This window comes from Carassius gibelio, chromosome B21 (genome assembly GCF_023724105.1).
Source record: "Carassius gibelio isolate Cgi1373 ecotype wild population from Czech Republic chromosome B21, carGib1.2-hapl.c, whole genome shotgun sequence".
In the NCBI taxonomy this organism is placed as follows: domain Eukaryota; kingdom Metazoa; phylum Chordata; class Actinopteri; order Cypriniformes; family Cyprinidae; genus Carassius; species Carassius gibelio.
Window position 1 is genome coordinate 10,268,193 of NC_068416.1, and position 14,371 is coordinate 10,282,563.

Consider the following 14,371-nt stretch of genomic DNA (forward strand, 5'->3'; position numbering starts at 1 on the left):
CTGGAACAATCTCTGTACGTAAGGGTCACGGCCGGAAAACTATACTGGATGCCTGTGATCTTGGGGCCCTTATACAGCACTGCATCACATACAGGAATGCTACTGTAATGGAAATCACAACATGGGCTAAGGAATACGTCCAGAAAACAATGTTGGTGAACACAATCCACCGTGCCATTCACCGTTGCTGGCTAAAACTCTATAGGTCAAAAAAGACGCCATATCTACACATGATTCAGAAGCGCAGGCGTTTTTTTCTGGGCCAAGGCTCATTTAGAATGGACTATGGCAAAGTGGAAAACTGTTCTGTGGTCAGACAAAATCACAAAATTTAAGTTATTTTTGGAAGAAATTTAAGTTATTTTACTGGGACACCATGTCATCCGGACTAAAGAGCACAAGGACAACCCAAGTTGTTATCAGCGCTCAGTTCAGAATACTGCATCTCTGATGCTATTAGGGTTGCATGAGTGTGTGCGGCATGGGCAGCTTAAACATCTGGAAAGGTACCATCAATGCTGAAAAGTATACCCAAGTTGTAGAACAACATATCTTCCCATCCAGATGTCGTCTCTTTCAGGGAAACCCTTGCATTTTCCAACATGACAATGCCAGACCACACACTGCATCGATTACAACATCATGGCTGCGTAGAAGAAGGATCAGGGTACTGAAATGACCAGCCTGCAGTCCAGATCTTTCATCCATAGAAAACATTTGGCACATCATAAAGAGGAAGATGCGACAAAGAAGACCTAAGACAGTTGAGCAACTAGAAGCCTGTATTAGACAAGAATGGAACAACATTCCTTATCCTAAACTTGAGCAACTTTTCTCCTCAGTCTCCAGTTTGCAGACTGTTATAAAAAAAGAAGAGGGGATGCCACACAGTGGTAAACATGGCTTTGTCCCAACTTGTTTGAGATGTTTTGATGCCATGAAAATTAAAATATTTTTCCCTTAAAATTATACATTTTCTCAGTTTAAACATTTGATGTGTCATCTATGTTGTATTCTGAATAAAATATTGAAATTTGAAACTTCCACATCATTATGTGTATATTAGGGTGCCCGTAAAGTGACTTGTTCGGTTTACTTAGTTTTGTCGTGGCCACGAAATAATAACTCATGGGAACGTGATAATATGTCAGATTAGCCCTCCACGGCAAGATTTAAGAAATTCTTCTGTAGACTACATTTCCCACAATACACGGCACTGTCTTAGCTCCGCCCTCACCTGCCGAGGTGTGTATACGTCATTCAACAACAGCTGTAAAAGCGAAAAGTGCAGGGCAGTTTCTGGGATTAAGGTAAACTATGTTTTGTTCTTTTAAACCGCAGTAATCTGTTATATAGCACCGTGCACACGATAACAACGAGTCAGTAAAGATTTTACTGTACAATGAATGAGTCAGTTAAGACTGTGAGCGTTTCTTTTCCAGGACATGCAGCAGTGGAAGATGGAGAGCAGATTAATAGCTTACTGTACATGTCCACTGATCCAGTGAAATGGATTTCATAGGATTTTATACTCGCTTCACCTCAACAAGTAACTTTGATAAATAACCTGAAGTCGAAATCTTTATGTTAGTTAATTGTTTGTATGTTTTATTAATTACTTATGTAATGCGTTTTTTTTTTTCTAAGGAAGAACCGATGCAGAAGGAGAGATTGTAAATGCAAGCATGATTTCAGTCGAGGACTGGAGCCCAGACCAAGTGTCCACATGGATAAAGCATATTGGATTTCCTCAGTATGCGCAGAGTTTTATGGGTGAGGGGATTCATTTTCATCGAACATCTAAAAGAGTTACATCACAAAGTCTTTCAAATGAAAAACAGTCGATTTTACTTTTGTGTTGTACTTTAAGGAAACCTTTTTTTTTTCTTTGTTAAACTTTGCGCAATCACAAGAGGGCGCTCAATTACAGTTTTCAACTCTCATGATCTTTTGAGATTCCCTCTTAACTTTGTTTGCAAAAATGTTTTAATACCTCAAACACAGTTGTTAACTCATCAATATGTTGAGTTACTCCTCAAAATATTAATAGAGTAATAAAACATAGTTTTATTTATTTATGCCTTCACAGAAAATGGAGTTTCTGGATTAGATCTTTTGGAAGTCACTGGTTCAATTTTAGGTAAGACTTTTTTTTGTCTTACATTTTTCAGACACCTTCAGGCATGGTTTTAACTTTTTTATTACCTGCCTTTTTATAATGTCACCAGTAATATATTTATTGTACAGGTTTGGGCCTGTTAGTAACAATCTTTTGTTGTATCCAAAACCCCAAAATAAACACTTCCATTGAACATTTACCATTACTTCAAACACATGTGGAGCTATTCATCTTAGAACGCAATAAAGGATAAAGCCATTAAAGGGTGTGCTATGTTTATCTAGTAGAAAGGCATCTTTTAAGTGCCGCCTGATGTCATGCCATTATCATTAAGCTTTTGCAAATGCAGTCAGTGGATATTGTTCTGCAGCTGTTACTGCAAAGAAAAATTAACAATACACTAAACATTTTTTTTAATTCTCTGTTGTGGTTGTCAAAACTATAAGAGATGGTACTCTGTCTTTATATTTCTGAGCTCCTAACTGTATGCCATTAAATTATGTAAGATTAATAACAACTCAGCCTATTTGAGCTATTCAAATCAATTTGTTATTGTAAAAATGTATTGATAACAAAGGTGGTACAATTAAAAGCCACATGATGACTTTACATTCATCAAAATCTGACTGTCCAACAGCTGCACTAATTCAGCCGAAATGATTGGGTAAATTATAATATAGTAGTTAGTAACATTTTATGTAGCCTTTGTCTTTTAAAACACACACACACACACACATATATATATATATATATATATATATATATATATATATATACAGGCTTTTTCTAAAATTGTAAATGCAGTAACTTGTGAAGTTGTTAAGCCCTGGCCTACTTTTGCAGTTAAGCTTGTTTGCCATACAGTAAGTATCCAAAGGTAAAGTTAGTTATAATTACTGTATATTTTATTTTAACGTTAATGTTTAAGAGTATTACAGTCAAATCTTTATAGTGGAGTAAAGCACAAATGTAAAATATTTAATAGCTAATTTTCCTCTTAAGTCACTGCTGTGGCTTGTGCTACACGCAAGACTCTCTGACAGGCTCCTGATCTTAAAGACACACAAAAGCTTTTTGTCATTTAGTTGCTTGAGCGACGTTCCTTAAGGCCAACAGAAGAACAGGAACAATCGGCCAACTCTCCGAAGGAGGGCTCTCCTGGCTTTAAAAAGTCCTTTTGATTCCCTTATAGTTCTCTGCAAAGGGGAACTGTTTTTTTCTCCTCACAACTCTTGAGTAAGAAATTTCGCTGTAGCTGCGCCTTCACAGTCCGTTTGAAGAGGAATGCAGCCCAATTCCTTCCCTCACAGCACACTTCTAGTAAAAAACACATTTCACAGGCTCAAAAAAGACACAGGAAAGAGGGAACGCGTTTAATGTGAGGAAAAGTGCAAAGATTATCGGAAAGTCCCCTCGGATTGACGATCTGTGAAGCGTGTGAGAGGCTTTGGGATCAACAGAAAACTTGTAACGGACTAAAAAGACGTAGGACGGCAGATCGAAATAAAGCGGGACTTGGCGAAAACTCATGAAGGTAAATAACTTTTAACAGAAGTTTAGTGTAAACAGTCATTATTTAATTCGAATTACAAGGATTGTTATTGAATAGAGCTCGTTTTATATTTAGCCTGCAGAAGTTTACCAAAACTTATGTATGCGACTGTAAATATGAGGCTTACTCAATGTCGTGCTCTGAAAACCTAATGACTTTAGTATGGACATAAGTATATTAGTTTGTTTGGAAAATGCAGACTTCGCATGGTTTGCATCCTCTTGGAGTGAATGAGAATTCTGCAATGCTGTTACTTTGTTGATAGGACGCTGTCTAACGACATGCGCAATGCTGACATATTTGCTACAAGTCAACCTGCCTCATATAGCCTTAAGACATACATCAACGCTATGTGTACTGTTAATAATATATGAATATAAGCTTCTAAAAGGTTGGCTGTATTTGTCCTGCAGAAATGGTATTTAAGGCATGGCTAGATGCTAACTGATTGTTGAAAAGGCACATTTTCTTAAAGATTCATTATAGTTGTCAACCCTATTTACTTTTTCTATTGTTCTTATAGTTTTCTATTGTAATTTATGTTAAGTAATGAATTAGGCTGCACGGGATCATTAGAGGCCCTGCTTATGGATGTCACCCCACTTCTCTGAGGAATGTCGCCCAGGGCCGAGGGGGAGCGGGACACAGATATGCACACTACATAGGGCAGGAATGCAGTCATGTGTTATTGGAAATCAAAGCAAGAGGCCAAGTTATGAGGGACGCTTAGACTTTATTAGGTGAAACTAATTGCCCTTTACTACTTAACCATTGCTAGCAGTTGTACAGGCCATGCCTCATAATGCTTTCATTGAGTGCTTTGCATTTAAGTGCTCCCTCTCAATGTAGGGAGGTCTTGTTTACTCGGAGTTCCAAAAGGGTTACTGGGGTAGCCATGGACGACATTCCAAGAAATGTCCGTCGCACTTCCAGAATGAACCCACGGCTTTATTAGCTGGACGCTCAGCATTCGGATGGTCTCCTCTCTCTTCCTGTTATCCGAACAGTGCCATGGAAAGCCAGTGCTTTTTGTTGTAAAGGTAGTGAACTATTGCCAGGAAAGTGCCTAGCGGCATTGACTCACAGTGCAGGAATGTCAGCTCTCTTTCGCTTTTCCCTCCTCTCTCTCCATCTCTTTCCATCCCTCACTTCCTTTGCCCCCCTGCCTCCCTCCCTCTTTTTTTTCAGAGAGGCCAAAGTTCTGCTTGCTGACTCAGCCTCCAAATCACCCAATTGCCTTTTCCACTAAGCTTTTTGGAAGTCCGAAAAGCCTGAAGTCCTGAAGTTTTACAATTATGTTGTGTCCAACTGAGAACACTGCATCTCCCATCCCCCTCGAGGGAATCTGCTTTGTATATATAATACAAAAACACCCATTAAAAGAAATGGTAAAAGGACATGACGCTAACTAAGGAATGTTGATGAAACTGATAACTAAAAGTTGATGTCAAATTCCGTTGTTGGTTATTTTGGTCCGTGCTGAACCTAGATATCCATTTGCTTGATTGCAAGTGCAAAAATAAAGTAAAATAACCGAATGTGTAAAACAGTGATTACAAGGCTAAACTATTGTCAGAAATAATGGTAATCACATATTTTTTAATTGACTGTGAACGGAAAACTGCCTGATATAACTGTAATATTTTATAATTATGTCTTTGTTTATAAACGTTCAGGTACAAAATGATTTTTCGTTTCCACTAGTGCTTAATTACAGTAGTTTTATCATTGACCGTGTCTTGTGTAACCCAATGCCCCAGCATGTTGTGTACCTGCTTACCTCAGGGCAGTAAAGTCAGACACCCTTGTGGTGGAATGTGTCACTAAATTTCAGACACAGTCACGTGCGAGGTACATTGTCTCGCCATTCACTCGTATATGTTAATTGCTCAAGCCGGATGTGTCATGTAAAATATCAGGAACCGGGGGAAGCCACCACAAGTCAGACATTGATTCGACTCCAGATGGTCAAATGAGGTATATGATGCTTTCTGAGTCAACCTCTGTCAAACCGAAATGGAGAGTTTTTACCATGTGGTTGACTGAATAAGCCAATTCATCAGTGGTGCTGCTTTCCTTGTATAAATATTACATTATATGGATATATATATATATATATATATATATATATATATGTATGTGTGTGTTTATGTATGTGTATACACACACACACACACACACACACAGGGTGTAACAATCTATCGATTGTCTAAAGTTCTCTTTTGCTTTATTTTTGTAATTGGATGAACAAATCCTGACAAAATTATATTAATAATTTCCTGTAAACATAATCGGTTATATCTTTATGTAAACAATTGAGAAAGAAAACACGTGAATCAATATGCATTCCGTGTTTAAAAGTGAAAGCAGACTAATAATGAACTAATGCTGTCGAAGAAAACTATATCTCAGGACTGTTGACTGAATAACGTTTGTAACTTTAGTAAGGATTATCTATTATATCTTACATTTTATTACTTTATTAATTTGGTCCTGAAAACCTCTTTTAGAACTGTTTGAAAAAACAAACAAACTGAAAAGCACTGTTGATTTCATTTATGTCTTTGTATTTTTTCTGCTATGAGTAGTAACAGCCAAAAAAAAAAAAAAAAAAATTAAGTTTGAAGAGCTTTATTTTTATTTTTTTATATATATTTAATATAGTGCACATTTTAGCACAGCATATATAACTTTTTTGTCATAAGATGTCATGGTTATTTATTTTTCTTTTATTATTTAAAAAAAGTGTTTTTTGTATTTTTGTTGTGAGTGTCCTGACTTGGGATAAAATATATGCAAATTTTAGATTTGGATGCATTTGTGAGTAAATAAAAATGTAACTGCTTGTGTAAAATAGGTATAGAATATCATAATATCAATAAAGAGATTGATATACTCCTGAGTCGAATCATATCATAGATTTTTTTGGGTGTGAGAATCGATATCATATTGAGATGAAGCATCTGATTTGCACCCCTATTACATACATTTTAAATATTTAAAAATAGGTGTGATTAACCAATTTAAAATGAAAAAATCAAATTAAAGGCTGATGTTATCTTAAAATACATTTGTAACCTTCCTGTTTATTAACAAAGACACTACAAAGATATTAAAAGTGTACAGACGCTGGACACGTTTGCCCGATATCTTGCTGATTGCATCCCCCACATCTGTCGTACATGACCAAAATGCTGTTAATTGTCACTTTGGTCATAAATTTAAGATTTTATAGATTTTTTTTCTCTCTCACAAAATGGGAATGGGGAGGGGGGGCCTGAATATTTATTTTTTCCTCTACTGAGGGAATGAAACTGGTGCAGAGCTTCAGTGGGAAAGATGAAGCATCTCTAGCACATGCTTTTCATTAAGGCTTTGGATGGAAGAGTGGGTGGGGGTTGAGCTGGAGTCGAGGGGAGCAGCGCTGTGTTTCCAAATACTTGGGCCAGTATCAGGGACTTGTGGGGGAAAAAAACCACATTATAGAGACCTTGTTGCAGTTGGAGTATGGAGGAAGAGAAGAAATAGAGGGAGTTATTCTGTGACTCATGTTGCATTTTTTTCTGCCATAATGGCACACAGGTTTGCAGGGCCTCTATTGTAGCTCTTTCTTTTACATTTATCGTTGAATAAAGATAAAAAGGTGACCTTTCGGATAACAGTATTTCTTCAAGCTAAGTTTAAAGGCTTATCTTTAATGATTAATGAAACCTCAATCATACACCTTTGTTTGGAAGTTAATGTGGAGTATTAGTTTTACTTACAGCATATGCTATGGTGGCACCATGTTACAATGATGGTATTGGAGAGTAATACTGTGCTAATATTAATTTGATATATGGCTAAATCTCACTAAACATACCAGTAATATATCTGGGAAGCAGTTCATTTATATCGAGGCATTGTGGCATTAAATTCATGACAGTTACACACAATCATGCATCAAAATCTCATTGCATTTGGATTATTTATCTCATTATGCTAGTATTTGTTGAATAAATATGCTTGATGATAATAAATGTCAAATTATGGTTCTAAAATAGGCTTAATATTCCTTATATAAAATGATTTAATAATTTACTCGGACATTTTTGGTAGATGCACAGATTCACCTATGGAAGTTTATTGCATAAATGTATGGTATCACATGGTATTCAATGATACTTCAATAGCGTACCGTAGTATAATGGTAGTCACCAATTCAACCTGGTATTGCCATACAACTGTATCCAATAAAGAATTGTATTAAGGAAGTGTATTTTGTCCTAAAACAGTCCACTGTGTGCCGAAGTGCCCCAAGTGCTGTCTTCTGGTTTCTCTCAGCGCTGACTTTTCATCAGGCCCCTCACATGTTTAAAAGAACGTAATCCCTTGAAATGAATCACGGTTGAATTCCAAGAAAGCAGCACAATTGAGGGAGGAGGTGAATTAATGCGGTGAAGACATATTGCGTCGAACATGGAAACCGAGGTAGAGAGAAGGAGCAGATGTGTCAGAGTTTCTTGGCCTACTTCTTTTCCAGTCCTGCAGTGTGAGAATTGGTCCTAGCTGGGAGAAATGGACACAGGGGGAGGCTGAGCTTTACGCTTTCTCCACGGTTGCAGCGCCAGACCTTTCCAGAATGGAATGTTGCGTTTCCTGCTCAGTTCCTGCCATGTGTTTCTCAATTCCCCCTTCTGCCTTAATCTCTATCTGCATGTGGCTTTGTTCTCGGACTGTTCCTTTGTCACTGTCTCATCCACTCGTTGGATGTATGCTAAAAGATGAATCAAATTTGCGTGTGAGAATAGTTTATGGTTTGGGGTGCATCTCTTTTTGTTCGTAAAAAATCTCATGAAATGAAAATGAAAGGTTTTCGGTCATGTCTTTTAGTTTTGACACATCTATGCTAGTCGAATCCTAAACTTTGACAAAATTGCTTTATCAATCAATCGTGTTTTAAATGTACAGTTTTTCTTTTCCGTGTAACCAAACTAAAATGATTGATGACTGCGGATTTTTATCTAGCTACATGCATTTAGATTATTTTTATCCAATTACATTAGATCATGAGATTGTCCCTCCCCCTAAATAGCACCTGCAACGGACTAGCAATAGCATGTAGCAAATATTTGGTTCATTACTGCTTAAATCAAAACCTAATGGCTTTTTTCCACAAAAAAATAAATAAAATAAAAAACCTGGAAAGAAAACTGCGCTCAAGCACATTTCCTCTTTTATTGTCAATTATTTCACAATTTGTTTAGGTAGCCCACCAACTAACAGCCCTTGTTTGTTAACTGTTCATAAAAAGACACATTTCAGCTGTCTTAGATTCTCAGTGATCTTTCACTGCCATATTAATTCCTTAATTCCCAATACATGTTTTGTCTTTTGAAGAAAAAAAAAGATGCCATTCTTGTGGCCTCATCATCATCTCATTCTCTTTAGTGACTCTTTAAACACGCAGCTTTATTTAGTATTAGCTCCTCCTTCACTCATAACAGTAATGTCAGTATTATCATGTCCTACATACAGTAAAGCATAAAAGAACTCTCAACATGGACGAGCTCTCTGGAGTTTATTAAACCCCTGGAAACGTTCCACTAATGCTCCTCTGTTATGTACACAGCGCCTGTGAAAGTTGGGGGTGGCTTTTTTTTTAACTATCAGAGGGCTGCTCGCTCTTCCTTAAGACACCTTCCTGATATTTCCCGCTTTTAAGTTTTGATGTCAGGAGGTTGTCCAGGTGAAACTCTAGCCCTTGTGGAATGCTGCCCTTCCACTCGTCAGCATTAAGACGGTTTACCGTTGTTGCCAGCGGCAATGTTCATCAGAGGTCGGGAAGTAAGACAAGAAAATGCAATGGAAAATCTGTCTTTCTTCTGTTTCTTTTTCTGTCACAGTTCTCTGAAATGTGGTACCAAAGGGTGAAGTTCTTACCTATAGTAACATGCGTATGGTTCAATGACACAATGCAAATTTTTGTGTCCAGATTTGTTATCATATTTCAAAAACTGTAAAAATGCAATTCATACAGTTGACTTGGATGCTGAACATATTTTATATTTCCAGATGACTTTGGTCTGCGGAAGTTAACAAATATCATGGTGACACAGTTGTCCTTCTTATATCACGATGAAGAAAAAATACTCTTTAAAATAATGAATAAAAAAAAGACGAGATTAATAAGCAAGTAGTTTGATAAAATGCTCTATTAATAATTGTGAGAAATGTTTTAACAAAACCACTTTATTAATGTTTGAAAAATGTTTCGTCGACAAATCAAAGTCATGTGGTGCAACCAACAAAAAAGAAAACGTACAAAAGGAAATTCTATCATAAAAAGGGACCCCTGTAAACCCTCATGGAGGGTATTTTGATATTTTATGACAAGAACATTTTCATTATATTTATTAATTTGTTTAAAAAACTCTTTACTAGATTTCTAAAAACACGAGTAAGCAGTGTAAGCTGACATGTTTTCAAGGAAAACTGTTATTACTTTTTGCTTGATGGTCACACAATATCAAATTTTTGTCATTAATTGTCAAATAATTTGTCATTTAAACAAAAATATTATGCTTCTAAGAATATTTTTTTCACTAATTTGCTAACAACAAAACCAGTACATATTGTTCTCTTTAGACTTCCATTGGTTAATACTGTTCAAATCAAATCCACTTGGTGATTAATTCTATTGTCAGCTTCTAGTCTTATGACTAAAAAGACTTAAAATTTTACAGGAGACTTGTGTTGAAAGACTACATGTGATGGTATTAGTCACCCTGTAAACCAGACTACAGGGTATTTTTGGAAATAGTTTGAAAGTTTAGCAAGCATGTCCTAAATTAATAGTTAAGAAACCGTTACAGAAACTGTTTTTGTTTTCAAGTCCAAAACGTTTTAAAAAGTTAAGCATTAACATCAGACCTGGATCAGATATTAACCTGAACATCTGTCAGCGCTGTACTGAGAACCTGGAGTGTCTCAGTGTAATGAGGGCAGGAAAGGAGCGTACTGTCAGAGGCTGTTTGATAGTCTGCCAGCATCGGGCCTGTACTCAAACCTGCCCCCGTACCACATTCCTGATGTATTACCCGAGTAAACACTGTCTGCATGGGGGCCCTGGGAAACTTGTGCATGAAATGTAAATATTTAGACAATATCAGCGTCCATTCAGAATGTTCTGGACGATCAGAAACAAGCTTACATAGGGGGAATACATCTATTTTGAATGATCTGATCTTATTCACTACAGCTATCACTGCAATTAAAATCAGACATTCTGAAACCGCTTTGAGGATTTATATAATAATATATATCCAAATAACTTTTTGTCAAGGAAGTGAGATTGTAATAACTGAGAATGTTTGCTCAACTTAATCAAAAGATCATTGCACACCAGTGGAGATCATTTTTTAAATCAAACACTGACATTTCTTTAATAAAAATCCAAGAGGATGAAGCCTTTTTTAATTAATTGCACTCTTTCAGCTGTTGCCCAGTACCAGTGTTGCTCTTGGCTTTGTTTGGTTGCTCTTGAAAGAGACATAGACAGCAGCGGTTAGAAATATGAGGAAGGAATAATTGCTGTCTGTGTTAGGACAAGCCAGGTGTAATAGTTCTTATCAGAAGACTTGCGTTTGCCACCTGTTTCTACATTACTCAACTTTTCTCAGCAGGTGGATCCTTTCCCCAAATTGACCTGGTTGACAACATGTTAGGGTTATTGATGGCTGACGATGGTCAGCTAATCAACTAGTCCACTGACTAGTCCAGTTAGACAAATGCCCCCTAATGAGATGATCCCTTTTTGAACGCTCCTCCCGCTATGAAACAAAGGTCAAATGCATGAATGTAATCAAATGTAGATGTTATATAGTCACTAACTCTCTATCCAACACTTTTTGCATGCAATGTCCCATGTAAATTCGTCCCATGTCTTGTTTTCATTCTCATCTGGCGTCTACCCCAATGAAGTTTATTAGCTCATCAATGTTTACGTCAACATCTCAACTAGTAATGCATATTTGGATTATTCTAGCATACATAAATTGAAGAGTAATGGGTAAAACATCTCCGCACACTAAGCGAGATCAGAAGCCCCTTGTGAAAGTGAAATGTTTTGAAATGGTTAATAAACTATTTTGACATTCCAGTAAACCCAAACCCGATAATCTGGATTAAATAAAACTGGACACTTTTGAGGTTTTGGGCAAGCTTCAAAGCGAAATAATTTGTATAAACCACAATTACTTTTATTCAACCGTTATATTCGTCAGATTTCAGATATGCATCGCACACCCAGTGTCTTCTCATCATCGCTACTCATTTGGATGTAAGTTGGAGTGTTAACAGCAGCAGGCGGGTTTGAAGGTGTGTAATTAACTGGCAGTGATCCAGCTCACCTATCCTTACAGCCACACCTGATGGAATGCATTAGTTAGTTCAGTGTACGAGCTTAGTGCAGCAGTGTCGTTAAGCATGTGAACAAAGGAGTACGGCTTAAGACAACTGGTCAACGGTTAGAAGAGTTCAGTGGAGTTTTCTCATCCAAGACGTCTTTGGTGGAAAGGAGGTGGAACTCTGTGAGTTGAATTTGTGTTGAATGTGTATCTTTTAGCTTTTTAATAGCTTAAGTTTCTGGTCTTGATTGTACTATAAAAGGGGTGCCAAGTTCTTCAAACTCAACTTGCATGATAATGTTTGAACTTTATTCAAAGTCTAGACAAAAGATGCGTTTGCTCTATATGGACGTTGTAGGTAGTAAATTTAAAGGGAACATGTTCATGAAGTTAAGAGGATAGATAAACATTCCCCCTTGTTTTGTAGTTCTGGGAATCATGCTTGACATGCTTCATACCTTAGTCAGGACTTTAAGTGTAAACAGATAGTGTCACTGACACAATCATGGCGAGACTCCGAGGTCAGAGACTTTGGAAAACTTTGGTTAGGAGCCCTATCTGTGGACTTTTAGGCATGTCAGATTCCCTGAATTCACTTCTGGGCACTCTGGCTGTGGAATAAACTGTTTATCTGAAACAGTCAAGGAACTTGAAGTTCAAGCGTCAGCAGGGGTGTGAGGGGAGGAGGCATCTGTAGTCTATTTCTGTTTTTGCCGAGGTTGGGGCGTATTAGAGAGGGGTCTGGTTTATTGCATGATTCAGATTGTTTCATAGCAATGTGAAGTTGTGTATGTGAGTGATTCAAGAGTTTCTGTAGTGAGTTTTCTTTTAAAAATGTGTTGTCTGAAAGAGAGGGAGTTTCTAGGTTTTGTCAACAGACAAATATGAGTGAAACGCACAAAACCTTTCAAGAATATATCCTGTCATATTTCACTCTGACCTGGGCAAATTCTAAATAAATAATCAGGGCTTGAAAAAAAATTCAACCAGTTCATGTTTATCGTTTCTGTTCCTGCGTTCCTCTGTATTATTATTATTATTATTCCGAAACCAATTTGCCTAGAAAAAATAGTTACGTTATTCGTAAACTTTTTATTTGCCTATAATAATGATAATAATAAAGTACAGCGTTTTCTTTACTAAAAAAAATCTGTTCACCCGATGTGCTTATTTATAGCCATACAACATGACATTAAAATATTTTAAAATATATGAAAAAAAAAATTCCAACGGTATACAAGCAAGACATAAAATTAAATAAATACATTTATGCATTTAGCAGACAATTTTATCAGACATCATTCAAAACTGTCAAGCGTTTGCAAGACAAATAAAACTGTAAAATAAAAGCATTTGCAAAATAATAAAAACTACTTTCTGCCGTCTCGTTTTACTTTCCGTAAACTTTGGATCGCGTAATAATAATGAACAGAAACGCATCACATTTTTTTCTTTCATTTCTTTCATCTGTCAATGATTTAAGTGAAATATATTTAGGCCAATATAGGCTATTCCTTTGATGTAAGCCTAGTTTTTTTTTTTACTCCATTCACATCCATTCACAGAAGCGCTGAAGGTGTGTGTTATCTGTTGAGTCCTTACACTATCCTTGGAAAACTCATCAGTGTCACATTTGCATATATGCCCTACTACTTGAATTCATGATTGGTTGACTGCAAATTTCAAATATTATATGGAATGATAAAATAACGTTATTAACCAGTAAATGGTCATTTCAAATTTTCGATTCTATTCAGAACTATAAAATGTAATTTCATTTCTGTTTCTGGTTCTGTTCCTTTCAAAATTTTGTTTGTTTCTGGTTTTTGTTTTCGTTCCTTGAACCTGTTCTGAGTCCTGTAATAATTATATTTTACTTGAAGAAAATTATGGATGAGATGGGAATTAAATAATAAAGCATATATATATATATATATATATATATATATATATATATATATATATATATATATATATAACATTTATGTGTCACACATTACCACAAATTTGACAGCCCAAACCTTTTATAGTAACTTTATTGTAATTAAAGTAAACAACAACAAAAAAATAAATCTGAAATTAGCAACAAAAACTCAAAAGTAAGTCTGTGTTACAGTAATGAGAATTTGGTGGGAAATGTGCTTGATTTTAATGAATATGTCACAGTCCAAATAAATCTCAATGGCCTAAAGAGGGTTTAGATTTGTGCAAAATATCGCTGACCTGTTTTCAATATATCCATTTTGGGAGCTAATCTAATATATTTTTTTGAAGACTTTTGCAAGTCCCCAAAGCATTAAAATTACACACTAT

General features: G+C 36.2%; 1 protein-coding gene across 3 annotated transcripts in view; it reads left to right on the forward strand.

The window, feature by feature from the left end:
* Positions 1-1,280: 1,280 nt before the first annotated feature.
* The window catches only part of LOC127985764 (angiomotin), a 30,120-nt gene continuing 17,029 nt past the window's right edge, over positions 1,281-14,371 (forward strand). The window contains exons 1-4 of one of the 3 annotated variants that reach the window (XM_052587903.1): positions 1,281-1,310; positions 1,443-1,549; positions 1,648-1,773; positions 2,090-2,140. In XM_052587903.1, the coding sequence (XP_052443863.1) occupies positions 1,510-1,549; positions 1,648-1,773; positions 2,090-2,140 (217 nt within the window). In that variant the 5' untranslated portion in view covers positions 1,281-1,310; positions 1,443-1,509. Of the gene's footprint in view, positions 1,311-1,442; positions 1,550-1,647; positions 1,774-2,089; positions 2,141-3,135; positions 3,654-11,844; positions 12,242-14,371 lie in introns of those variants that run through there. The other 2 variants (XM_052587904.1, XM_052587905.1) reach the window with 2 other exon arrangements.